The following is a 26,054-nucleotide window of genomic DNA, read 5'->3' as shown; positions in this document are numbered from 1 at the left end:
GGATCTATGTATTGTATGAAGACACGAGGAGAATAATTTACCACTCTGTTAATTTATATTTAGTAGGAATTAAGTGTAAACTCACGTCCATCACACTAAGGTAATTATTAAACGGGTATTTAAATTTTATAGTAAGACAAAATGTTTTCTCTTATTATGTTCCCCAAACGAAGTTGGGGAACATATTGTTTTTACTCTGTTTCTTATTATTATTATTTTTCTTCTTCTTCTTCTTCTTCTTCTTCCTGGGTACTTTTTTGTCCCGGAGTGATCTTGTAAACTACACATCCGACTTAGGTAAAACCTTTTTAGGGTTAGTAGGCATGTTATGTAGATTTGCGGAACAAAGGTCATTTTGCGCGCACGTGCTTGCAAGAGCGTGCACGTGCAACACGTGAAATGACCGATTTAATTGATATAGGAGTATCTTTTGACTTTTTTCATGAAATGCTTTGAAACTCATAATATAAGGATATAATAGTAGCATAGAAAATATGGCATGGTAAAAAAAGCCAAATCTCACGCGCATGCACGTGTGCTTCGCTCTGATTGGCTAAAACTAAAGTCTCAATATCTTTCTTGTTGTTTGACGAAATCCTTTGAAATTTTGAACATAGCCATGCATTATGATATCCTACAACATGATATATAGCAATTCTCATGAAAACACGTGCATGCACGTGCGCTGCAATCTGATTGGCTTACACTTTGAATAGCTATAACTCCCTTGGTTTTCAACCAAAGAGGATGGGATTTGGAACATAGATAGATATAATGGACTTCTACAAGAAAGTATGTCACCATGCACATGCATGCACGTGCGTGTACGTGCGCTGCATTCTGATTGGCTGAAATTTTAAACAGCAATAACTCCCTTGGTTTTCAACCAAATGTGGTGGAATTTAGAACATAGATGTAATGGACTTCTACAAGTAGGTATGGTCACCATGCTTATGTATGCACGTGCGTGCGCGTGAAATGAGTAAAATCAAATATACACTTGTATGAGCGTATTTTTTAATACTTTAGGATTAAATACTTTAATATTTAGTATATTTAAATATACAGATTGTAACTAGACAAGATGATATGGTCATTATGCAGATGCATTCATATGCGCACACGTGCATTGCTAAAATTTAAATGAACTTGGTACACTTCTGGGAAAACGTTGTTAAAGTCGCATATGCATAGAGTTTGTCTTATTTAATGAGGCTTACAGGGGATATGGCACCAAAAGGGAGTTGGGGAGCGTTTGGGGAACATCTGTAACGGTCCCCGTTACAATTAGCACTAGTTTAAAGAAGTTTTTTTCCTTCAACGATAACAGTTTTAAATGCCAACTAGGAAATGTTTTCACTTACTACTTTAAAAGAGAAAATGTAATTTATATTAAACTAGGCACCTAGAAATAAGAGATCACAATGCAAATTTTGTGAAAAAAAAATAGTTTGAAAGGATGGTGCATATTTATGTTGTTTAATTGTTTATATTTTAGTAGATATTTAAAGACAACGAAATTTTCTGGCATAGTTTCCTTTGTACCTGGAAAATTTATATTGCTCCTTTAATAGTTTTGTTAAAAGCATTTCTAAACTACCTGCCTATACAATATGCACTCAAGTAAAGTCAAGTAATATTTTGTATTTAATTTTTTTTCTTCCAACATAAGTGGAAAAGCCCAGAAAGTCAACAGAAAATGAAAACTTTAAAAGTTTTGAAAAGAACAAAAAGATGACAAATAACAGAAGTACTTCTGTCCTTGATTATACATATATTCCCGAGGATTACATTCTGTGGATTGCGAATGAACGCTTGTACGATATTAACAAGCCCACTGTGGTTATCCTTATACTGTTGATACTTTTTGGATTATTTGGGAATCTTCTCGTTATTTACGTTTTTGGATTCCGTTTAAAGAAGTCGACTGTGCATGCCTACATTGTGAGTTTGTCTGTGTTTGATACTCTAACCTGTCTATTGTTAATTTTCGAGGTTTTTGATAAACGTTTTCCCATGTATAGTGGGAACTTCCCTGAAATTTGCAAACTAGTCCGATGCTTAGAAGTGTTTGCCAATGGCTGCGCCAGTCTTACTATGGCAGGCATTGCTTTCGATCGCTTCTACAAAGTTTGGAAGCCTCTGAGGAGATTGTCTTTAAGAACAGTTAAAAAGAGCATGCTGGGAATAGTAATAACCATGATTGTCCTCAGTTGGCCCATGGCAGTTTTTCACGGCCCAGAAACAGTTACAACTATTTATCCTACCATAACAGGAACAGACTGTGCTGATGACGATCGCTTTAAAGGATCTGTGTACACCGGGATCTATTTCCTCGCTTTATTCGTCATTATTCTCTCTTGTATGGCAGAAATCGTCATCATGTATCTTTTAGTGTTTATCAATATCTTGAAATGGAAACGTAATTTAACTGGAGAAAATATTCCATCAACCTCAAACAATTCTAGACCATCTTCTCATTCTTCAAAACATATAAACAAGTGTGTAAAGAAAAACAATAGAAAAGGGCAATCGACTAAAAAGAATTCTGTTTTTGATGAAGACGATGTGGCCAAAAGACATGATTCCGTAAAGAAATCTGATCATAAGAAAAAAAGATATTTCTTCAGGTTAAAGAAGGAAAATGAGGTGTTTTCTGATCTCACAAAAAGCATATCTGCCTTCACATTATGTTCTAGTAATAGAGACGAATCTAACTTCAGCCTCTCAAACGAACACAAAGCAGAGAGGGAATCTAGGGGAAAAACAGAAAACATGGAAACTCCTATACACACTCTAGCTAACCCGCAAAACTCAAAACATATAAAAAATAAAGAAGAAAACAAGGAGAGTTTCTCTAAACCAAGATACATGATTCGTCGAGAGAGTGGAAAGGTCAAGGTTAAACTCGGTTCCACAACGGTCATGTTTAGTTTGATAGCATTGGTGTATATACTTAGCTATATTCCAACAATAGTTGTAGAAAGCATAAACGCCTTAAGTCCTATCAATGAAGAACAACTCTCAATGTCGGTAAGAAAAACTATCGTGTTCTGTAACTCGGCCTATTTTATAAATATTGCCATCAATCCTATTATATATGGCCTCTTTAATAAGTTCTTTCGAAGTGAAGTGATACATATTGTAAGAAAGAAAGCAAAGTAAATTGTATTTTCTGTTCGCAATAGACATCCACAGTATGATCATATTTGTTCAATTATATTTGATTTGATTGTGATAGCTTAATTTTTTTCTATACTTGTATGCATTCTATAAACCAGTTTGGTTTTATAATTTATATATTTAACAATATTGCAGAAACCAAGAACATTGTCATTCTAATAAAATGACAACGTGAACATGACATTAATAGCTATGTTTGATAATGAGATACTTGTATATTGGAATTATTTAAGAAATAAATTCATAATCAAAATAATTTAAGTAAATGATTCTAATATCAGCAATTTCGATTCAATTGGATTTTGAGCCTTTCACGGTACCAAATAAGTGTTCACATTAAATTTTATACATTTCTGAACAAATATATGTTTTTCCTTCATACCTTTCCTCGTTCAATATTGATACTTATTTGGTGAATAACAAACCATTTTTTACCCTTGAAGAGTTCATAAATATGCAATCTGGACTCTTTCGGTGGTTTTTGTTTGTTTGTTTGTATGCATGTCGTTTAACGTCCTTCTCGAGAATTTTTCACTGATGGAGACGCAACAACTTGCCAGTGTACAAATTTAAGCAATTTAATTGTTGTGTAGTGCGATTAATATAGGATCTCCCATGATTTGTAGCTGAATATAATTTTTATCCAATATGTTTTTTTTTTATCATCGAGCCTTCGTGATGGGATAAAAACATACAACGAGCTGGATAAAAATCATATCCAACTACAAATCATAAGATATTTTTATCCCATTTTTAATACTTCACAATCAATGTTTTACACACTTTATTTTATTTCATCACGCTAACGCAAAACCCTTTGTTCTGTTGGATACGAAAACGATATCATATGAGCTATATCCGCGGGATAAAGGGGTAATAATGGCATAAAGGCAAATATACATGTATTCTATATTCGCAAAGTATATATATATATATATATAATATATATATATATATATATATATATATATATATATATATATATATATATATATATATAAAACAAAGTCTGGCAGAGATTTTAAGGACTGTTGGGAACAAATCTGGTGCCTGCACACGGGCGACAGATGTTCTGGCACCAAATGTATACCTGACAGTGGATGTAATAGTAACTTCCATAAATAGAGTTCGAAAATCTAAGGTAGAACTAGTGCTACAATTGTGGTGTCATTTATTTTTCTTCAAAAGGTTAATTAGAATCGATATCTAACGTATCCTTTTAACTTTCATACATGTTTATATTGTACTACAAGCTGCTATTTATCAGTTTATTTATCAATATTCATGTATGTGATATATAGATATCACATATTTTGCATTGCATTAATTAATCAATAAATTATTTTAATTTTAATTAGCAATTTTTCCGTGTGTTCAAAATATAAAATATTTTTTGAATTCGAATGATTTTTTCTTCTTTTCTTCATTTCCGTTATCTTAACTTATTTATTGCGAAAAGGTAATATCAATGGTGCAATGCATCTTTGCGATCTGTTGTATCATGAGTATCAACAATAAGTAGTCACATTTTTAATATAAAGATTTTAATTGATATGTCTGTATGAATCTCTAGTAAATGTCTTTAACCTAAATCTAGTCGATACATCCTGGAAATGTAAAATGGAGGTAGCAGCTTAGTATACCAGGATGAGTTTCGTTTACGTCCTTGTCGGTAAACACCAGGAAATAATTACAGATATCATGGCAGGTAAGCTTAAACTGAGATATAAAATAAAACTGATTTTCATTTTCAAATAAACTGTTATACAAGTAAAATTTGGATTATGATTGTTTTAACTACTGCACATGAATGATTCTCATCTCAATATCTCTTACTCTTTGTGTGTTTGTTTGCGTGTGTCTAGACCCTTTGTACAAGCATACAATCAAGATCAAAATATTAAATCTTTCATTTTTGTTTTCTAATTTGACATAAATTGTTAAAACTCATCCATAATATGACATTATGATATAAGATACAAGATCATTGATATGGATAAGGTATATAAATCTGAACAGGTTTTAGTACACATAAGTAACGTACAAGAGATGAGTCATCACACTTTTATACGAGGGGGAAATATTAGGTTTATAATTTACGTTTACGAAAAAATTCTCTATTTCAGAATATGTACAGACGTCTACTTCGATATTTTAAAGATGGATCCCATTCTCAACTTGGTAGCTATTTGGATGTATGTAATAGTAAGTAGATACTGCTCTCCGTGAATAAGAATTCACTTCTTAAAACGAAACTTTGACTTGCTTACTGTTCTTTGTGATTTCCTTAAATCATAAGTTTATTATAGTAATTCTATTGATTAATTTTTTAAAATAGAGATAGATAGATGAAAAATCTTGATACCTTACACGTATGAATTATCTCCCTTCTCTTTACAGATTTTTATAAAGAGGAGAGCTAACATATACCAGTAGTTCTCTGACACCCGCGTCAGGAAGTGGAGCTAGAATGAAATCACAATGAACCCAACATGGTTAATTTTTTCTTGGAGTATAAGTGCCATGGTCATCACGATAGCTGACACCATTGAAGATGGAAGTACCACTGTCTCCAATGTGTCTGCAGAGTACTTATTATGGATATCTAATGAAAGACAATATGAGATTAATCGCCCTTCTATGATCATCCATATAATTACAATCATTTGGGGTTTAATCGGAAATTCGCTTGTGATATATGTGTTTGGAATCAGATTTAAGAAGTCAACAGCTAACGTATTTGTAACTTGTCTGGCAGTTTTTGACACAATCATGTGTTTTCTTTTAATATTGGAAACTTTAGATTTGAGATTTCCGATGTACAGCGGCGACTATCCAGCTCTTTGCAAAATGGTTCGTTTTATAGAAGGTTTTATAAAATCGTTTTCTATCATCTTACTTATATGTGTAGCATTAAACCGTTATTACAAAATATGCAAACCTCACAAGCATATTTCAGTTGAAAAAGTAAAGAAAATTTTAATTGCAAGTTTTGTAGCTGCCATGATTTTTAGTTGGCCCGCCTTATTATTTCATGGTTCGGAAACGATGGTGACACACTATCCTAGAATAACTGGAAATGATTGTGCTGCTGATGATAAATTTAAAGGTTCGCTTTATTCTGCAATGTATTTCATTTTCATTTTAGTTATAATATCTTGTTGCATTGTTGTATTGCTAGCTTTATATTGTTTTGTTATCTGGACATTTTTGAAAAGGAAGTTCACAGCTATTGAAGAGAATCAAGATTCGGCTATATGGTATTCTAATACTTCGTATCATTTTCAAAGATCTTCAAACATAAGTTTAATTCGAAAAATACAGTCAGGAACAGATACTGAACAGAGACTACAGTCCAATTTTACGGACATGGCTGAAAATTTTGGAAAAGAAAATAATTCTAACGAACAGAAACCTGATCGTAGGACAGTCGAAAATAAACACCAGTCCAGATTCGTGGTTCTGGGGGAACAAAATAAATCTACAAATGGAAGCGAAAATGTTTTAACCCCAGAGAGTCAAAATAAGACAGAACTACAAAATACACCTATTCCATTAAGGGGTATTCTGAAAAATAAGTTAGAAGACAACAACAAAATGCTAAATAAATCTGCTATAGCGTATCTTAGTGGTCAATATGAAGCAGAGGAAGAGTTCCGGGTTAGTGATAGACCCAAGAAGACCGTGTCCTTCATGTTCTCAATTGCTGACTGTGATGAACATCCCAAAGTCACACCTTCTGAACCCGAGGATAATTCAAACGAAGTGTCCCAAAGGCATCTAGCATTAAATGTGGACGAAGAAGAAATAGTGGATACAGTTTTACTAAAAACTAAAAACATAAATACTTTGGTGAATAAACAAAATAGTGGTGCAAAGGAAAACGATGGATCTATAACTATAACGTTCTGCTTGATAACAGTAATCTATGTGTTATGTTATATTCCAACCCTAGTAGTAGAGAGTATGAATGCAGTGCAGCCATTCAACCTGAAAGAGATGTCAACCACGGCCCAGCAATTCATGGTGCTAGCCTATTCAGCCTACTTCATGAATCTTTTATTCAAACCCCTTATATACAGTGTTTTTAATAAGCAGTTTCGAGATGAGATTATCTTAATTTGGACAGACAAATTCAAATAAAACATAATTAAAAATTATTTCACTATTTGTAATCGTTTGTTGTTTATATTGATGATTTGATGGAAATCAAAAGAAATGTCGAAGTAAAATTGAAACAAATATTTTTAAGAGCTCTTATTTTAGGATAAGATTGAAATTCAATATTATCGTAAATATTAATGCTTTTTACTTTTAAGAAACAATGTCTTGAACTTGTATCACAATTTCAAACAAGCTTTAAGAAGGTTAAAAATAATGAAGGATAAATTGGGTAATCAGCTGAGTCTCGATATTGTACATCTCTCTCCAAGTTTTGGGCTTAAAGCACTATTGTTCTGTCATATATCTCTATTCTATCTATCAATTATATTAATTTTTACAACTGGGCAGAGTAAAGATGGTCCAAGATATAACAAAATCCATTTCTTGTTGATGTCACTTTTTTGTATCCCGCTTTTGCGAAAGAGAGGAGACATTGAATCTCATTTGCTTGTCAGTAAGTCTGTCACAAAAGCTTTAACCTTGGACATAACTTTTGATTGGGAAAAGATAGGTCTTTCAAATTTCACAAGTACATTACCTGTGACAAGACCTTTCAAAATATAATTTGATTTTTGCCCCCATGACATTGGAGTTTGATCAACTTTTCGAAAAATTTAACATGACTTAAAATTGGTGATAACTTTTAAAACAGAAAAGATAGGATTTTCGTATTATACAGTATGCATATTACCTGTGACATGGCCTTTTTAAATATACTATGTCTTTAACCCTGCTACATCTAACTTGAAGTTTGGCCTTCTTTTCAAAAATGATATTTTTTCCTTATTCCTTTTGATTAAGAAGAAATAGGACTTTCATTTTTGACAGACGCATTACCTGTAACAAGATGTGTCCCTGCATTCTATGATTTTTGACCCTTGATCTACATGTTAGACCCAAATTTAAAGAAAAAACGTTGCCGAATACTTTTGAATGACATATGATTGGGGTATCATATTTGACCCAATATGCCATAAACAGTTGCATTGCATCCATTAAAATACCCAAACGGGGGAAACAATTCTTTGAATTTGCTTATTTATATTTTTTATTGAATTCCTTGACTTGTTCAAAAGTTTGAATTCTGTGCCTAGATATATGAATAAAACTTCAATTCAGTACTAAGAACTTTATACCAAGTGATCATTGTGAACATGAATAAAATATTGGCACAAACTATCAAGAATTCAAAACTTAAGAGTTGATTGTTCATTAGCTTGGGTTAAAAATATCAAATAAAACGCAGAAGTGAGGTTACACACCTGTAAGATTGAAGTCGTCATCAAGAGCATGAGAAATGTTCTAGTCCATTACACCTACCCGGATATATCCACTTAAGTGAATGAAGTTGAATTTAAAGGACTCAAATGAACTTTTAACGTATCCTACTTTACCTTTCTTTTAACTATGTTTAAATTTGTCCCTCTTTATTTTCGTTGACAGTGCTATAGGGTTTGTTTTGCTACGACTTGCAAATAGGCTGTAGACTTGTGCTGATTTTTTTTTTAGTTTTTGGAATACTTATACTGTTTGTTTTTTATAATTATGAAACAAAGCATTCTAAATTTCTAAACTTATTTTCTTGGTATTATTTTCATTTTCAGTGCATGGCCAATTTTCAGCACTTGACACTTTTGACGATAAAAAAGAACACATATTACATCACTAAACAATCTTCTACTTTTAGTATTGGTAAATTGAAAGTTATGATGCATAAAATTTCCAGCATTTGAGAGCATTTCCTTCTATTGATCTGTCCAGTGATCCATGACAATAGCATAGCAATGTGTACCGGACTGTGGTTTATCATTTTTTACTTACATTCATCATACGTGATCACGGAGTAATATCGGCTTCCTTACGAAGGTAGTGCACGCTGGCGACACGCAATTGTTGTTATTCATTGCTTTAAAAGCCAGCATTTATATCCTATTCCGGATCAAATCTTTTCACTGTCAGAAATGCACATTATACTAAGCCCGTTTATTTGGATGAGCGATTTAAGTTTTTAATTTTAAAGGTAAACAAGATTTTAAAAAGTTAACTGTAACGCAAAAATTCGTTGAGAAAAACATTTTGATAATGTCAATGAAATGAAACAGACCAGGAAATGACATGATAACGCAACAAGCAGGCCGGGTGTAGAAATGTAACATGACAAAATGGTGAATATTTCATTAAACGTGGATTACTCCAGTGAAAAACAGAATGTGGAAGCAATCAAGAACACCTCTGTCTCCCAGGAGTACCTGCTGTGGATGGCGAACGAGCACCTGTACCACATAAACATACCCACTGTTGTCTTCTACGTCGTCGCCATTATTGTGGGGATTTTTGGAAATTCGCTGGTGATATACGTGTTCCGATTTCGTTTTAAGAGGACCACTGCCAATATATTTATTGTGTGTCTAGCTGCTTTTGACACAATAACTTGCTTTATGTTAATTTTTGAAGTTTTCGACAAGCGCTTACCCATGTATAGTGGCAACTACCCTGCAATTTGCAAACTAGTGCGGTGTCTAGAAGTCTTTGCCAATGGAGGTGCTAGTATCATTTTAGTGGGGATAGCGTTTGACCGTTACTATAAAATATGTAAACCATTTAAAAGACTTTCGATGAGGAGCGTGAGGAACTTAATTATAGGGACCGTGATAGTGATGGTGCTTGTCAGCTGGCCTATGGTGTTATTTCATGGATCGGAGGTTGTTACTACGAAGTATCGGGATATTACGGGACAAGACTGTGCGGATGATGACAACTTTAAAGGATCTGTGTATCCGGGAATTTATTTTATCATCCTGTTCATTTTTATCATTGCTTGTATCGGTATGATTGTTGCTTTATATGCCTTAATTTTCGTGGCAATTCTTAAATGGAAGCATAGAATTGTCGGCGAAGACATTCGAATGGGATCTTTGTCAGACAGTATTAAAACTGTATCTTCTTGCTCCCAGAAACAAAGAAGACAAACAAAGGAGCGAGTACCAAATCTAAGAGAAGAGAATCCACCATTCAGTATCACAAATACCATGTTTAGCAAAACTTGTAACCATTCATGTTCTGGTGAAATTTGTGAAGATAAAACTAGGCAAACATGCGTCACACAAAATGAGGAAAATGAAATTAAAATGAAAGAATTAGCAGTAAAAAAGTTAGGAGAAGTCGCGATAGAAAATGAATCATGTACTGCTGGAATAGTTAATGAAGGATTCACGGATTCTGATGAAAAGACTGAGGAAGAAGTGTTACCAGATTTGACAAAAACAGTGTCCAGTATAACAATCAATAGTTATACTGAGAATAATGTGTCTAAAACAACCATATCTAACGAGATAGTCATAGAAAACCCAGTAGACGAGGCTGATACAGAGCCTAAACAGGACTATGTCATTAATGGGTCTATGAGTATCGACGAAAGCAAAATTAAACTGAAATATAAAGTAAAATTTTTAAACTTTAGAAGCAAACTCCGGCGGCACGGAAGCAAATCCGACGTCCGGATAAGTGCTACAACTGTTGTGTTTAGTTTGATAGCCCTTTTGTACGTTTTGAGTTACATCCCTACTATAGTAGTGGAAAGCATTAACGCAATCGACCCTCTAATCGAAGAGAACTTGTCTGATAACACAAGAAAAGTTGTGGTCATGGCAAACTCCGCGTACTTCATGAACGGAGCCTTTAACCCACTAATCTATGGACTCTTCAACAAAGCCTTCAGGGATGAACTTCTTTTAATAGTCAAAGGAAATCCAAAATAACTTCTCATTTGCAATGTTTATTATTATACAGTTCTGTTTCACAAATGTCAAAATGTCTCACTGAAATTAAATGAAACATGCATGGGTTAACACATTCATACATCAACTATGTTTACTATTAATTTTTTTTTTAATAGTTATGTATTTTCTTTTGATAAATAAAGTTGTCTCAATTCGAATCTCACGCGACCACTAATTTATTCTTATTCTACATGATATTCATGTCTTTTTCGGCCTCAATAAATTGACTCCGTCCCGACACTTGGTGATTGACAGCTATCAATCGATTGTCCACAAAAAAATCTCGCCTCCAATAAATCACCAAAGTCCATCAATAAAGTGACAAGACGAAACCAAATTTACTGCAAGTGGCGCGGCGGATAACCTACTCAATGTCTAAACAAGTTTCCATTTTATGCGCATTCTTTTTATCGATAAGATCTATATATGGTCGTAAAGTCTTCAAATTAAAGTATAAACAGAGTATATAACGTGTGTATTTTTAATTTTCTGTGTGACCGGTCGGTAGGAGATGCTCACTCCTTCAAGCATGGCAAATTATTGCCCCCCCCCCCCCACTTTAGCGAAAGTTAGGGGACATTGAATCTAATTTGTCTGTCCGTTTGTCACAGAAACTTTAACCTTGGTCATAACTTTTGGATGAGAAGAGATGGGGCTTTCATATTTCACATGCACATTACTTATGACCAGACCTTGCCAAATATACTGAGATTTTTGACCCCGTGACCTTCACCTTGAAGTTTGGCCTACTTAGCAAAACATTTAACACTACATGTACTGTACTGTTCTGTACTTTAAATTGATCAAAAATTTTGAAAGGGAAAAGATGTTTCGTATAACACATGTACATTACCTTTGCAAATGCCTTTCTAAATATATATTTTGACTTTTTATACTCTGATCTTGAACTTGCCTTGAAGTCTGACCTACTTTTCAAAAATGTTATCTTTCCTTGTAACATTTGATTGAAAAGAGAGAAGGCTTTCATATTTGACATGTAATGCCTGTACATGTAACAAGACGAGCTTGCTATGATTTTTTTACCCTTGACCTTGACCATCAAGATTGACCTTATTTTTAATAAAATAACTTTGGTTATTTCTTTTGTATGACATATGATAGGGCATACATATTAGAAACTATGCCCTAAATAATGGCATCCAATCCACGAAGACACAGATTTTTTACTACACATTTTGCATTACAATTTAATGAAAGTAAAAGAATAATTTTGCATTCCTCACTTTAAAAAAAATTTTTTTTTACTTGCTCTAAATTACAGCAGAGATAGTTCCATTAGATTTTCTTTTTTCCCAAGTTTCAGAAAATGTCGTTAAAATTGAGATAACTTTATACTGGTAAGTCTGAATTCTGAATGTCATCTGAACATGCACATCATTCAAAGAGCTCATAAAAGCATCAGTTTCACTCAATTACATGTAGCTGTAGTTAACAATGCGGACATCAACCACTGAGCAGAAGTCATCTCCCGAGCGGGCGTCACCTCGCCAGCTTTGCACGTTTTTCGGGAGGAGGTTTGATGCTGTTTGTTTTGTCCTCGGCTTTTTCCTGCTTGATCTCCTGCTTCACGACAGATTCCTGTTTAACTGGCTCCTCTGAAAACGATCAAATTCCTCAATACAACAGCCATGTATACTCTCGGGATCTATCAGCTAAATTTTACATGTTTATATTCTCCTAAGATTATTGTAATAAAGTTCAATCAAGGAATAACTGTCTAATTTTTCGATTTCCTGATGTGATCAATCAATTGGCTTGCATGATAATTTGCATAAATGCCGAAGGTGTTTATGCATAAAATTATCACACAAACCAATCGATTGATCATCGTCATAAAATCGAAAAATCTGACAGTTATTCCTTATATTTACATGGCATTGATTCTGCCAATCCACGTGCTAGAAGCCCTGCCTCTCGTCTCTATTTGTCCCGCCTCACATGTGATTTTTTTTTTAATGGCACCTATCGATGAACCAGCACATTGATGGAGAAATAAAGTACATTAACAATTTGTAATTTTATCTCAAACAAAGACATTGCAAATTTAAATATAGTAAAATATTACTCATGTGGAAACAATAAGGAAATGATTTTCATCGAACTGTTTCCACAGGTTTTAACATGGATCCACACATGATTACATGAAAAAACTATCTTTGCAAATTAATAGTGAAAATTAAACGACTGCTCTGCATTGGGCAATATTTCATCCCATGTGGACTAACATAATCAATGTTGCCTTCAACCCCACTCAATATTTGAAAACTGATAATTACAGGAGTAGATCTGATGCATATAGCATAAAGGGGGAGGACTGCTATTGGGAATGGGGCCCATATTTGGCCCTACATGGGGCAGTGAAAAATTCCTGAGGCTGGGTGATTTTTAAAGTTTGGTCCTACCTTTTGTGTCTGGTTGAGCTGGCTGGATGATTTTGGGAGGAAATTTCTTGGCTAGTTCTCCAAGGAGATTATCCACCCTATGTCGCTGAAACAGAGAACTCGGCTCCTCTTTTTTCTTTTTGTCAGCTGATTCCTTCTTCTCTGTTAAAATGAAAAAATCTGTTTATCAATCCTCAATTCTGGCATTAAACACTTATTAACTACAAGAATCTATATTTTCATAATAATACAAAGAAAATCAAATGTTCCTAGAAGAGGAATCTGCCGATGACTGTTGATGTCAGTCTAGTGTGATGTCACAACTGAAATTGGTATTCCCCTTCGAAAAATGTGTATTTCTCTTAGACACAAGTGCCCCTTCTTTGTCTTTAAAAAGGAATACAAAAAAGAGGAAAGAGTTAGGGAACACTCCTTCAGGATTTTTAAAATAGGTCACCGGCTTGGTATTATTTTCTGGTAAATATATGCTGCAGTTTTAAAAATGTAGTATTTTTTTTATTCTTGCAAATGCAGCCAATTTGTTTAAAGGGTAATCTTTTACAGATCAAAGTCATGGCAAAGATTAAAGTAATAAAGCATACATAAATCTATTTAGGATGGTCTTATTTTTTCAAATTTACATGTATTTGACTAAAAATATTTTTTTTGTTGGGGGGTATACTAACATACAGGGAGACCAGTACAATGTATTCAGAGAAATGAACAAAACTCCGTTGACCACTTTTCAGTATAAGTGATTTAAGGAATCACTGTCTGAATCACTGATGGCCAGTGTTGGGTATGCCATAGTATCAACAATTGTTTGAAATGTGGGGTAATTTTCATAATGGGCAAAGCCCATAAGCCATAATGTAAAAATTATCCCATGCTTCCTACTGACAACCAGACAGTGATTCCTTATACATGTATTTACATTTATATGTAAATTAAATCGTAAATATAAATTTTAAAAAAGTTGTGGAACGACTTTACTTTACCGGTCCCCAGGAAAACGCGCTAAAATGTAGTGTCGCCGAAGGCGACTTCACTATATATGAGATCGCGTGAGCGATCGAAAAAAAATTTAAATACGAGGTTTTTTGGCCTTTTGACCCCAAAATCGAATTCTACGGTAAAAAGTTTAGTTTAAAACTTCGTTTTTAAACGTAGTTTTTAACCTCGTTCTCTGAAAAAATAAATAAATATTGTTTATTCATGGAAAAAATCGTCAAGGAATAATTCTGAACGAAGCGCGTGCGGCGCATGCTTAGTGTCATTTCTTTCGGACTTAGCCATTCTTCCATGTAAACAAACGAACGAAATGTCTTTAATGCTGAATTATATGATCTTGGAAAAATCCAGAAACACCTGAATTTCCTAACTTATGTAAAAGAACGAGTTACTAACCCTAATCCATCGGATAGTGTGCAGGGACTAAGACGTTTAGATGAAATATCCCGGGCAGATGCTAAACTAACCCTAATCAGTCGAATAATATGCAAGGACTAACCCTAATCTCTCGGATGGATGCAAGACTAACCCTAATCAGTCGAATACTAGTGCAAGGACTAACCCTAATCTCTCAGGTGGGTGGAAAACTAACCCTAATCAGTCGAATAGTGTGCAAATTTAACCCATTTCAGTTGAGTGACGTAAATGTTACGTCATAGTCCAATGAGCGCGAGGATCTTGCGGATTTGGGGACCGGTAAAGTAAAGTCTACCCAAAGTTGTCTAATAGATTAAAAATAAACAAAGCCTCCCATGTTAATTTTAATACTCCCCACCCACTGGCGTCAGACACAAAGACTGCCACATGAGATTGACATGCATACTTTCAGGCGGAAATTTACCTTCAGGTGTAACTATCAAGAAATCAACTCACCTAACTTTTAAAGAGTTATCACATAGAAAAGATCTGGGAAAATATCATGAAATAAAGTAAAATCATTCTTTAAAGCCCCTGAAGCAGCATACTCAAACACAAACACATACCAGTTTCATCTCTGTCTGAGAACTCCCAGGAGTAGCCTTTTGATGGATGATAACGGGAATAGGACATCGCTGAGGGAAAAAAAGAGTTAAAATATCACACTTTGTAAACTAGAATACATATATCTACTCATGCCTCAGGTAATTTCATTTTTCAAATATATAAACCTTTACGTAATTTCATTCTACACTACACTGTATATCCATCTCAATTTGGTTCGAAATTTTATACTTTTGAAAGTGAAAATAAGGACTTTTTATATTAAAAAAAGAAAGATTTGCAAATTTGTTTTTTTTTCTATATTTAATCTTTAAAGCAATATGCGCTGCATTTTTGAAAATTTTATTTTGCAGTAAAATGTGTTATTATGGTTAATCTGTATGTAATCTAAACCCTTATTGTAAAAAAGACCAAAATAAAGTTTTAAAATGTTTCAGAAGAAATACATCTTTACAACCAAATATAAAGTATTATATAAGAAATCATTATTGTACAGGACGACAATAATTCAAGTTTGCTCCAATCAAAGCTTATAAAAAATTCTTCCATAGCAATGTGAACAACAGAAGTTTATTCACGTTCTATTTTTCTGTCATTGAAATAGTTAATTACAAATTTGAAATATTTTTTTCCAAAGTCAACCATGCAGCTCATATTGCTTTAAATAAAAGTGTCTGAATTTGTGCTTAATAATATTAGAGTTTTAAAACATAAAGTCAGGATTCAGTACAAACCTGTAAGAAAACTTACCTTCATCAAATGCTGACTGTAAACTTGACACAGTGTTTAACTATATATAACAAAAAAATTAATCAGGAGAACTCTTCACAAAATGATGAATTTACATATTACTTGAGTTATGAAACCAAAGAATTAACACGCAACTGTCACTAAATAATGAAGTTTCACTGAAATTACATCGAAATTTTCATATAAGAAAAAAATTGCAATACAATTTGATCTGCACCTATCCTCAGTATTCCAATGAATTATATATTGTATTTTTTTTTATTCAAAATAAAGCACAAAATTAAATTAACAAGAATTAATAACAGACCATTTAAAAAGCATCAATACTTAGAACCATTAATGCATATTGTTACTTAATGAAACGATACCACCGAATTGGTATTTTCTGCACACTGATATCAATTAATATACAGCCCTTATTTATCATTTATTGATGTTGAGTTCCACTTGTAAACCTTGAATATATAGATTAATCAACAGATTAATCAACAATACTTACCAGTCTGGAATTGATGACTGAGTACAGATCTGGGGCTAAATGGACCACTCCATTTACAATGTAATAATCAGCTAATGGAGTTACTGTAAGCAAAATTTTGAAATCTTAATTTAAATTTTCATCCATGTTGATTTATAGTAAAAATTGGTAGCTATTGCCCAGAACACAAAATTTATTTAAACATTTTAATAATCAGGAATAAATTCTATTTTTCAAGTCTCACGCTCTTTTTTTTTTTTGGACATTTGTCTTTTTTTGAAAACAAAATTACCTTGGGTAGGAGAAAATCTGTGTTGTTTTCTTATCACATAAAGAATTGGTTCCTGTACATGCAGTAAAATGAACTCGATCCCTACCATATTACTGTAAAATGAAACATCACAGTCATTTTTTTTATTTAAAAAAAAAAAAACACAACATGGAAACAGAATGAGTTATTGAGGTGTGTATAAATACTTGAGCTGGTCCTGACTTAGGCGTTGACTCTTTATGATCTGATTATTACAGGTATGGTCATAGAAAGGATTGGTCCGTTCACAGAAATAGTCCAGCACATTGGACGGGTTCAAGAGGGGGACCCATGCACTGTCATACCATGTCATCCCCAAAAGGGGGTTTTCTGGAATGAAAACATTAACAACATGAATTAAATATTTTTTAAGAACTCAAATTCACTTTTTGAACAATGTACTATAAAATGACAGCTTATTGTATAGAGTATTGTTAATGTGTTGAAGTTCAGAAAAAAAATTATTTTCAACATGTTCAAAGAAATTTTTAAGTTTATCATATATATGTTAATATAGCAATAAAAATTTTAAAATCAGCTGTGTCAAAGTTAAAATCTAATTTAACATCATCTGTATTGATTTTATACAACATTGCCAACATTTTTTTATTTTCGCTGACCAATCCAGTATCTTTCAAATTAGCATTCCTGAGTAAGACATTGCAATCATTATTTGATTTTGCCAATTTTTCCAGTCTTGACTAATATTTAAAAACAAGTTGGTATATTTTGGCATATACAGGGAAAACACCTAATTCAATTTTTGTTGCTAAGTGTGATTCCTTTCAATGCACACCTAAGATATTTTTTAAGGTAAAAATATTGAATTTTTTCAAGAGGAGTTTTATCAAAATTATGGGGATTTGTATTAAAATCAGAGATGCTAAATTTCTGAGGAGTATTAAAATACATTTATACTGTAGTTTTTAGTTTCAAAGCTTTTTACAGTCAGACGGTAGAGTAATAAAACATCATTACACAGGTACTTGGGGTTTTAGATTAAAAATATGTACGATGATACTGTATGCATAAAAAAAGAAAATAACTGTACTTTATTTTATCACTCGGTTTATCGCATAATTCAGAGTGCACTGGTAATTCAACCGATTATGCTAAACCTGTATGAGGTATAAGACAATGCTTGGGAATAATTTATGCTTCAGCAACTACAATATAATTTACCTAGACTCATATTGGAAAAATCACTGGAAAGCTCTTTGTACACTCATTTTACGTCCGCCATTTTGAAATCACGTGACACCACGGGACATACTAAAGACCTGATATACTAAAGACCTGATATTGACCTGATGGAATTTTTTTTTTTAATAATATTAGAAAATTATGAGTTGTTTATGATTTTTCAAAACTAATTATTGATTATTAACCATAATTCAATGATAAAATATACTTTATTTAATAAAACATGCATAATTTTATGAAATATTCGCTGAAAACGTTGACCTGATAATTTTTTATTGACCTGATAATTTTTGAATGACCTGATAATTTGTATTAACTTCATAAATATGCTTGAATTTATGTTTTAATTGACCATATATATTTTAATTACATTGTTTTACTATGATATAAGTGTTTTATATCAAATCATATAAATATTTGATGCAATTTTATGAGATATTCGCTGAAAACGTTGACCTGATATATTTTGAATGACCTGATTATTTTTTATTAACCTGATAAATATGGTTAAATTTATGTTATAATTGACCAAATATAGTTCAACTGCATAGTTTTACTATAATATAAGTGTTTTATATCAAATCATATAAATATTTGATACAATTTTATGAAATATTCGCTGAAAACGTTGACCTGATAATTTTTAATTGACCTGATAATTTTTGAATGACCTGATTATTTTTATTAACCTGATAAATATGGTTAAATTTATGTTATAATTCACCATATATATTTCAACTGCATAGTTTTACTATAATATAAATATGTTATTTTAAATTATTTTAAATTATATAAATATTAGATGCAAATCAAGAAAATGACATTATTTTTTATATGACCTGATCATTATACTAAAGACCTGATAATTCCAATGCCCTTATATTATTGGATGACCTGATGATTTTAAAATTCCTGGTATATTTAATTTATTTTTTCTCCTAGAATAAAAGCATATCTAATTATTATCAATAATATGCCGATTATCACAAATTAGATTTTTTACGGCATGACCTGATAATAATATTTTAATGACCTGATATTTTTAATGAATGGCCTGATATTCGAGGATAATCTGTCGATAATTATTAAGATTTTATAAAATGTAAATTAAAACGCTTTTATATACAGACTAGCAGGAAATAAGGAAATTTCCTGATATTTAATCGACTTGATATTTTCTTATATAAACCGAAAATTTAGCGAATTACCTGATATTAGTTTTATTGGTCTTAGTTGACCTGATGGTTTTAAGTGACTTGATGGTTTTTAATGACCTGATATTTTTTAAGTTACTGTAAAATCTTGAAAGTGTTTTTCAGATAAGAACTCTTAACCATACATGTAGGGAATATATGGATTTTATTTTTTAATTAAACCATGTGAAGAATCTCCAAATAAAGTGAATAATATAGATTGGAGATCTAGATCGTTATAAACTTATCAAATTTATTTTTTTTTTACTAAAGTGAAAAGAATTTTATATAGAAAACTTCACCAATATTTTAATGATCACAAAGAATTTTTACTATCAGTGTTTATGGAATCATTTTTTTTCTTAATTAGAGAGAAACATTGTTTAATCTCTTAATAAATTTTCAATTACATGTAATTAAACATTCCGGTGCTTATCAAAACATGTGGGGGCATTGTTAATTGTCAGAACACAGGTGTGTATATCTTATCACTGTATATACAAACCCTATCGATTAGGCAGTGTGTATATACAAACAAGTTTCAAAATGAGTTTCAAAATTTTGTCAAATGACGGACTATTTTCTGTACAGCGTTTGATAAAATATAATTAAATGTACGTATTGCAGATTAATAAAACTATTGATGAATAATTTATATCCATATACACAAATATGTATCACATTCATATATTTATAGATTAGCGCACCGGGGGCCTATCAAGTTAGTAATACCTGGCTGGGAAAAATCTTTTATTTAATTAAGCAAGCCAAATTTGTCAAATATGACCCCGAACAGCAGAACTTATGCTCATTCCAGAACGATGATATTACAATGATAAATATTAAAAAATCTAGATATTTTATTGCCTTAGAGTATTTTGAGACGATAATTATATTCATTCCCACCCATGTGAATTGAAAAAACGCGAATTAATTTGTTTATTCTTAATTACTAATTATTTTTATTATCAATAATGAAGCAATATGTAATAGAGAGAGTTTAATGAGGTTAAAATTTTTGTTTGCATCTTCAATTAGCGACAGTTTTTTTGATGGTTTCTTGATTATGCTGATCACTGTATCAATCAATCGATTAACAGTTAATTTATGAGTTTGCGTGTTTTGAAAAAAAAAAGTATATAAGTAAGTAAGTAAGTAATCATTTATTATAGTGACATTGTGCATTTTAGACATTTCAATATACAGTGTAAACAAAATACGTCAAACTGAATCTGCACCCGGCCCATTGGACCTATAAGTCACTTTTTCCATTAATAACATTTATATAAATTTACACATGCAGAAGATTCTTTCTATGGTTATATGCTGAATGTACAAATTTGGCTAACTTTATTTGGTAATTTTGATTTAGAACTTTGAACAAATAATCATTATCATTACTATTTGGGTGCTCTTTGTACACGCTATCAAAATATTTTTTCCTAACATTATTATACAATTGACAGTCTAATAAGAAATGTTTTTCGTCTTCAACAACAGAACTAGAACAGAAAACACACGTTCTTTCACTTAAGGGTTCATTTTTATATCGACCGGTTTCAATGCGTAAGGGAAGCACTCCACATCTGAACTGTGCCAAGGCTGATCGTTCGTTTTTTTGAAATATTAGATACAACATATGGTTCGGTTTCACAATTAACTTTGAAGGAAATATATGTCCTTAATTTTGGTGATGATTGTATTTTCACTTTCCATTCATTTTCAGCATATTGACGAAGTTTTTGGTACATGTGTTCGGTATTTACTATTTGCTGGTTTTGAAAGAGACTGCTACTGTTGAGACTATCAAAAATATTTTTGATTTGTGAACACCACACACCCTGCATATTATAATCCCAAATGAAAACTTTTTTCGTTAATCTGTCATTTTCCAACTGAAGAATTCGGTTCCAAAGGCGAAATATATTCAGCCAACGTCGCTGTGTAGAGGGTAGCCATCCAACTTCGCTGTTAAGGGCAAATAAAGGGGTAAATCGGTGAAGCCCCAGAAAATAACGGATTGCACGATTTTGCACCATATATACTAACCTGCGCACTATGATTAATGATAGTAAAAAGTAGTTTTTACAAGAATTATTATTTATAATAATTAGTTCTATGTAATTAGCCATGATTACACATCTATGATTGCACATTTCCATTTCAGAAAATAAATGACATAAAAAAATAATAAATTTCCAAAAATTTGATACAAATATTGAAATAAAATTTTTAAGGATATATTTTTTTTACTTAACAACAAAATAAAGGTGTACATTAGTTTATGAAATGTATATACAAATACAATGCTTCGAGTTATTATCCAATACACCATTCAGAGAAAATATCAGGTCAATAAAAATCAGGTCATTACTTTCACATAGTTTACTAGTATGACTCGATACCGATTTATAACAATATCTTTAAAGAAAAACATCATACTATAGACATACCTATCTATATAGTTATCTGCACTTTCCCCCAGAAATAAAAGAATAAGAGAACAACAAACAGAAAACAAGGAGAATTTATAAGTTTTTATTCTATCAGGTCAATGGAAAATTCAGGTCAAACGATTTTCCTAGTTTATGTCTCGTTACGCATAACTATACCACATTTTTAAACATAACTATGCTTAAAATATCTGTCCTATACCCAAAAATATAAGAATAACCAAAACATAATGATAAACACAGAAAACTCGGAGAATTTATTTCTATCAGGTCAATGGAAAATATCAGGTCAACACACATTCTTACTTTATAGCTCGTTACTCATAATTATACCGATATTTTTTAACCCAAACATACCTAATGTATCTGTCCTATACCCTAGAAATATAAGAATAACCAAAATATAATGATAAACTCAGAAAACACAGAGATTTTATAAGTTTTTATTCCCATCAGGTCAATATCAGGTCAATAAAAAATATCAGGTCAAGCCAATTCCCTAATTTATGGCTCGTTACGCATAATTATACCAATATTTTTACAAATAAGTATGCCTAAATATCTGTCTTATACACTAGAAATATAAAAATAACCAAAATATAATGATAAACTCAGAAAACACGGAGATTTTATAAGTTTTTATTTCCATCAGGTCAATATCAGGTCAATAAAAAATATCAGGTCAAGCCAATTCCCTAATTTATGGCTCGTTACGCATAATTATACCAATGTTTTTACAAATAATTATACCAGAATATCTGTCTTATACCTCAGAAATATAAGCAAAACCAAAACATAATGTTAAACACAGAAAACAGAGAAATTATATTGATTTTTATTTCATCAGGTCAATATCAGGTCTTTAGTATATCAGGTCTTTAGTATCTTCCTGACACCACATCCTAAAAGAAAATCATTGCTGTCAATATATATCATGAGTTGAGGTTTTTTTCTGAAATTTTGAGAATTGGAGAATGGAGAAATTACTCTGACAGCGAGATTTTGATCAGAACAATTTTTAAAGTTCTTATTCAAAGAATAATACTTTACGATCGGGCTCGATGTTGTACGGAATCCCAGATGGTTGACGCGCGGAGCGCTCCGACTCGCCCAATCAATGACAACAAATCCTCGAAAGAGTGGATCAAGAGTGAACCTATGATAAAAAACAATACATCATCTATTCTTGAGTGAATCAGGATTAAAAATGGCATCAAAGAAACGAAGAGCATCACGTCCAGAATTGAGAAGATTGCCATTGTCTTTGATGTGTGAATGGGCATCATGTAAAGAAACATTTCAAGACATGGAGCAATTTACAAACCATCTTAAGGCTCACCTCACTGGCGTTACAAGCAATGGTATAATGGAAGAAGCTACAGAATACAGATGTTTGTGGAGGGACTGTGAAATGACGATTACTGGCCATGTAACAGACTTTGTTAGACATGTATACTTCCACTCTTTCCATGTCAAAATTAAATGTCTAGGATCTCAGATGGTACAAACCTTAAAGTTACAGGGATGTCAGCTGGATGAACAAAGTCGCAATTTGATTCCAGAATTACCAGAGAGATTGCAGTGTGGTTGGAAGGGGTGCGAGACAATCATGGACATCCCAGAAGCCTTTTATCGCCATGTGGACAGTCATGCTGTATCTTTTCCCGAGGGTAATAATGTACCCGGAGGCTGCAAGTGCTCATGGGAGGGTTGTGATGCTGTGTCAAAAAGTAGATATAAACTGCGTGAGCATCTTAGGAGTCACACTCAGGAGAAAATCATAGCCTGCACTGTGTGTGGAGGTCTATTTTCCCCCAGAACAAAGTTTCTAGATCACATGAAACGCCAAGAAGAAACAGATGTTCAGTGTTACCAATGTTCACACTGTGACAAACGCTACACCACAGAGAGACTTCTGAGGGATCATGTCCGCCACCATGTGAACCAGTACAAGTGTCCGTGCTGTGATATGACTTGTCCCACACCCTCCAGTTTGAAAACGCATTTGCGCTACAGACACACCACTCAGGCTCCCTACAAATGTGACCATTGTGGACATGGAGCCAAGTCAATTGCCGACTTGAAAAAGCATTTAGAAAGTCACAATATAGATGTTCCATATCATTGCCATATTCCAGACTGTTCCTATACATCAAGAACATTTCAAAGCTTAGAAAATCATTTCAAACGTCTTCATCAAGACCTTGATGTTCAGAAATACAAATGCCACGTCTGCTCTACTCTGTTTACCCGTGGTACAAATCTTACATCTCATTTAAAGAAAAAACACAAGTTCAGATGGCCATCTGGACATTCACGCTTTAGATACAAAATGCAGGAAGATGGATATTTACAGCTGCAGACCGTGCGATATGAAAGCATTAAACTGACTGAGCAGATGGAGAGTGATGAAGCAGTTTCTTCAGAAGTTGATGTAAACCCACTTTCTTCCACAGACTCTGAAGAAGTCATTAGCAGAAGTAAGAAAAGAAGAAGGACCTTTAAAAAGGAGAAAGAAAACACGGCTTCTAAACCTAATGATTTACATCAAGATTACAGTTTATGCAGGACAGAGCAAACTGCTGGAAATCTAGTCTCAACTAATATCCGCTGTGGCAAGAATGAAGTCAAAGAACAAACTACATTACAAGGTCCTGAACCTGAAACAAGATATCAGTATGTTTCATTTGTAGAGCTTCCTCCGGACTATTTTTCTTTAAATCCTCACTTGAAACAAGTCCCTCATGTGCCTGAAAGTGAAATATTACAACCTATTACCATAGGAAGCAGTGGTTTGGATCATTTTAAGGATATAACGAGAGAAATGGACGGGGACAATATTTATCAGAGTTCAGACCGAGAGCTTCCATCGGAGCAGGAACATTCATCACAACAACCTACAGATACATCAGGTGAGGACAGAGGACAGAACTATAATCTGGAAATGCTTGGAGATGTTGCATTGAGAGCACCCCCAGAGAAGGAAAAATCAAGTCCGGGAAAAACCAGAAAAAGAAAACAAACACTGACAAACAAATGCAGGAATGCTTAATGACAAGATTCACCGACTTCAAAAGTCTATGCCATGAACCCAAATCAAGCTATGAGAGATTGAATTTTTTATTTATATACCGGTATAAATACCTTAACTTAAATGTATTAATGTCATGGTATATTCATCATCTTTAAAACTTAAAAAATTGAGAATACATTGTACAAAGCATAAGTTCTTATGCTTAAATTAATCTTTATAGTTTGATAAGCAATGATTTTTAGCTTTAAACAAATGTTTATTTACAGCTACCTAATATAATCAACCCTGATAAAAGTGATTTTTTTAGACTCTGACTCAAAAGTTGTACCTTAAAGTAAATACAAAATCTGCACAAATCTATCTTTTTTTATTGAATATAAGACATTTTTTCTCAGTCTTTTTGATCATTGCTGATCTAACTGGGTGAGTTCTATAATGACAATATTTGTAAATGTAATAAATTGACAATATTTGTAAATGTTGTAATAGATGTACTTCACTAATCACAATTATGCAACTTTGTCAGTATAAGTAGTCTATATGTTGTATATGAATTGAATTCTGTAAACAAGGCAAAATCAGAACACATTTCTTTTTATCTCTGATGTGCAAATTTATTTAAATAATAGCATTTGAAGCCTTCTCTAAAAAGTTGTTTGGTTGACCTCTCCTAATTGACCCCCCCCCAAAAATGGCCCAACTTAAAACTTTTTAAAACCTACAGGAAGCACATAGTGAGTTACTTATTTAATTGTATTCTTGAAAATAGATTTAAAAATTCAAAATTCACTTTTGAAATTAAAATTCTCTTAAAAAAAAAAAGAAATCTCACCTAGTGAACTACATACAGAGCCAATTTAATTTTTTTTCATTCTGTGTTGGAAGAGGGCAAACTAACCTGACATACTGTTTTATATTGATGCTTTACAGACCATGTATTCTCCTCATATTTCACATGCAGTATTTTCACATATGGTTTGTTAACTTACATTCAATAAATGTACAATCTTATTAATTTCACTTTTAATTTTGCTTGAAGAATTTGCATGTTTTGTACATGTATGTGTATATTTTAATATGGACACCAGATATAAAGTCAAGAAAAGATGACTA

The 26,054-nt window shown here is 32.5% G+C and overlaps 5 protein-coding genes across 5 annotated transcripts; 4 read left to right on the top strand and 1 right to left on the bottom strand.

Moving 5' to 3' along the window:
* The first annotated feature begins 1,734 nt into the window (after nucleotides 1-1,734).
* On the top strand, nucleotides 1,735-3,165 carry LOC134258352 (octopamine receptor-like). The gene has a single exon (XM_062740878.1). It carries the CDS (start codon nucleotides 1,735-1,737, stop codon nucleotides 3,163-3,165), a length of 1,431 nt encoding a protein of 476 aa, XP_062596862.1.
* A 2,457-nt stretch (nucleotides 3,166-5,622) lies between these two features.
* Nucleotides 5,623-7,326, top strand: LOC134258362 (uncharacterized). The gene has a single exon (XM_062740888.1). It carries the CDS (start codon nucleotides 5,665-5,667, stop codon nucleotides 7,324-7,326), a length of 1,662 nt encoding a protein of 553 aa, XP_062596872.1. The 5' UTR covers nucleotides 5,623-5,664.
* A 1,954-nt stretch (nucleotides 7,327-9,280) lies between these two features.
* On the top strand, nucleotides 9,281-11,230 carry LOC134258388 (muscarinic acetylcholine receptor M2-like). The gene has a single exon (XM_062740918.1). The coding sequence runs from the start codon at nucleotides 9,510-9,512 to the stop codon at nucleotides 11,103-11,105; it is 1,596 nt and encodes a 531-aa protein (XP_062596902.1). The 5' UTR covers nucleotides 9,281-9,509; the 3' UTR covers nucleotides 11,106-11,230.
* A 1,125-nt stretch (nucleotides 11,231-12,355) lies between these two features.
* LOC134258389 (mediator of RNA polymerase II transcription subunit 6-like) lies at nucleotides 12,356-18,319 on the bottom strand. Its single transcript, XM_062740919.1, has 8 exons — nucleotides 18,241-18,319; nucleotides 17,226-17,388; nucleotides 17,041-17,132; nucleotides 16,770-16,852; nucleotides 16,271-16,310; nucleotides 15,523-15,591; nucleotides 13,550-13,690; nucleotides 12,356-12,742 (listed from the first exon to the last, which is right to left on the bottom strand). The coding sequence occupies exons 1-8, from the start codon at nucleotides 18,248-18,250 to the stop codon at nucleotides 12,627-12,629; spliced, it is 714 nt and encodes a 237-aa protein (XP_062596903.1). The 5' UTR covers nucleotides 18,251-18,319; the 3' UTR covers nucleotides 12,356-12,626.
* Nucleotides 18,320-22,906: 4,587 nt separating this feature from the next.
* Nucleotides 22,907-25,198, top strand: LOC134258387 (histone H4 transcription factor-like). The gene has a single exon (XM_062740916.1). It carries the CDS (start codon nucleotides 23,115-23,117, stop codon nucleotides 24,957-24,959), a length of 1,845 nt encoding a protein of 614 aa, XP_062596900.1. The 5' UTR covers nucleotides 22,907-23,114; the 3' UTR covers nucleotides 24,960-25,198.
* The last annotated feature ends 856 nt before the right edge of the window (nucleotides 25,199-26,054 follow it).

This window comes from Saccostrea cucullata, unplaced genomic scaffold, assembly GCF_032062105.1.
Source record: "Saccostrea cucullata isolate Sc308-1 unplaced genomic scaffold, CSIRO_AGI_Scuc_v1 ctg4, whole genome shotgun sequence".
NCBI classification, from domain to species: domain Eukaryota; kingdom Metazoa; phylum Mollusca; class Bivalvia; order Ostreida; family Ostreidae; genus Saccostrea; species Saccostrea cuccullata.
Note: the sequence above shows the minus strand (reverse complement) of the source record. Positions and strands in the feature narration are given on the sequence as shown.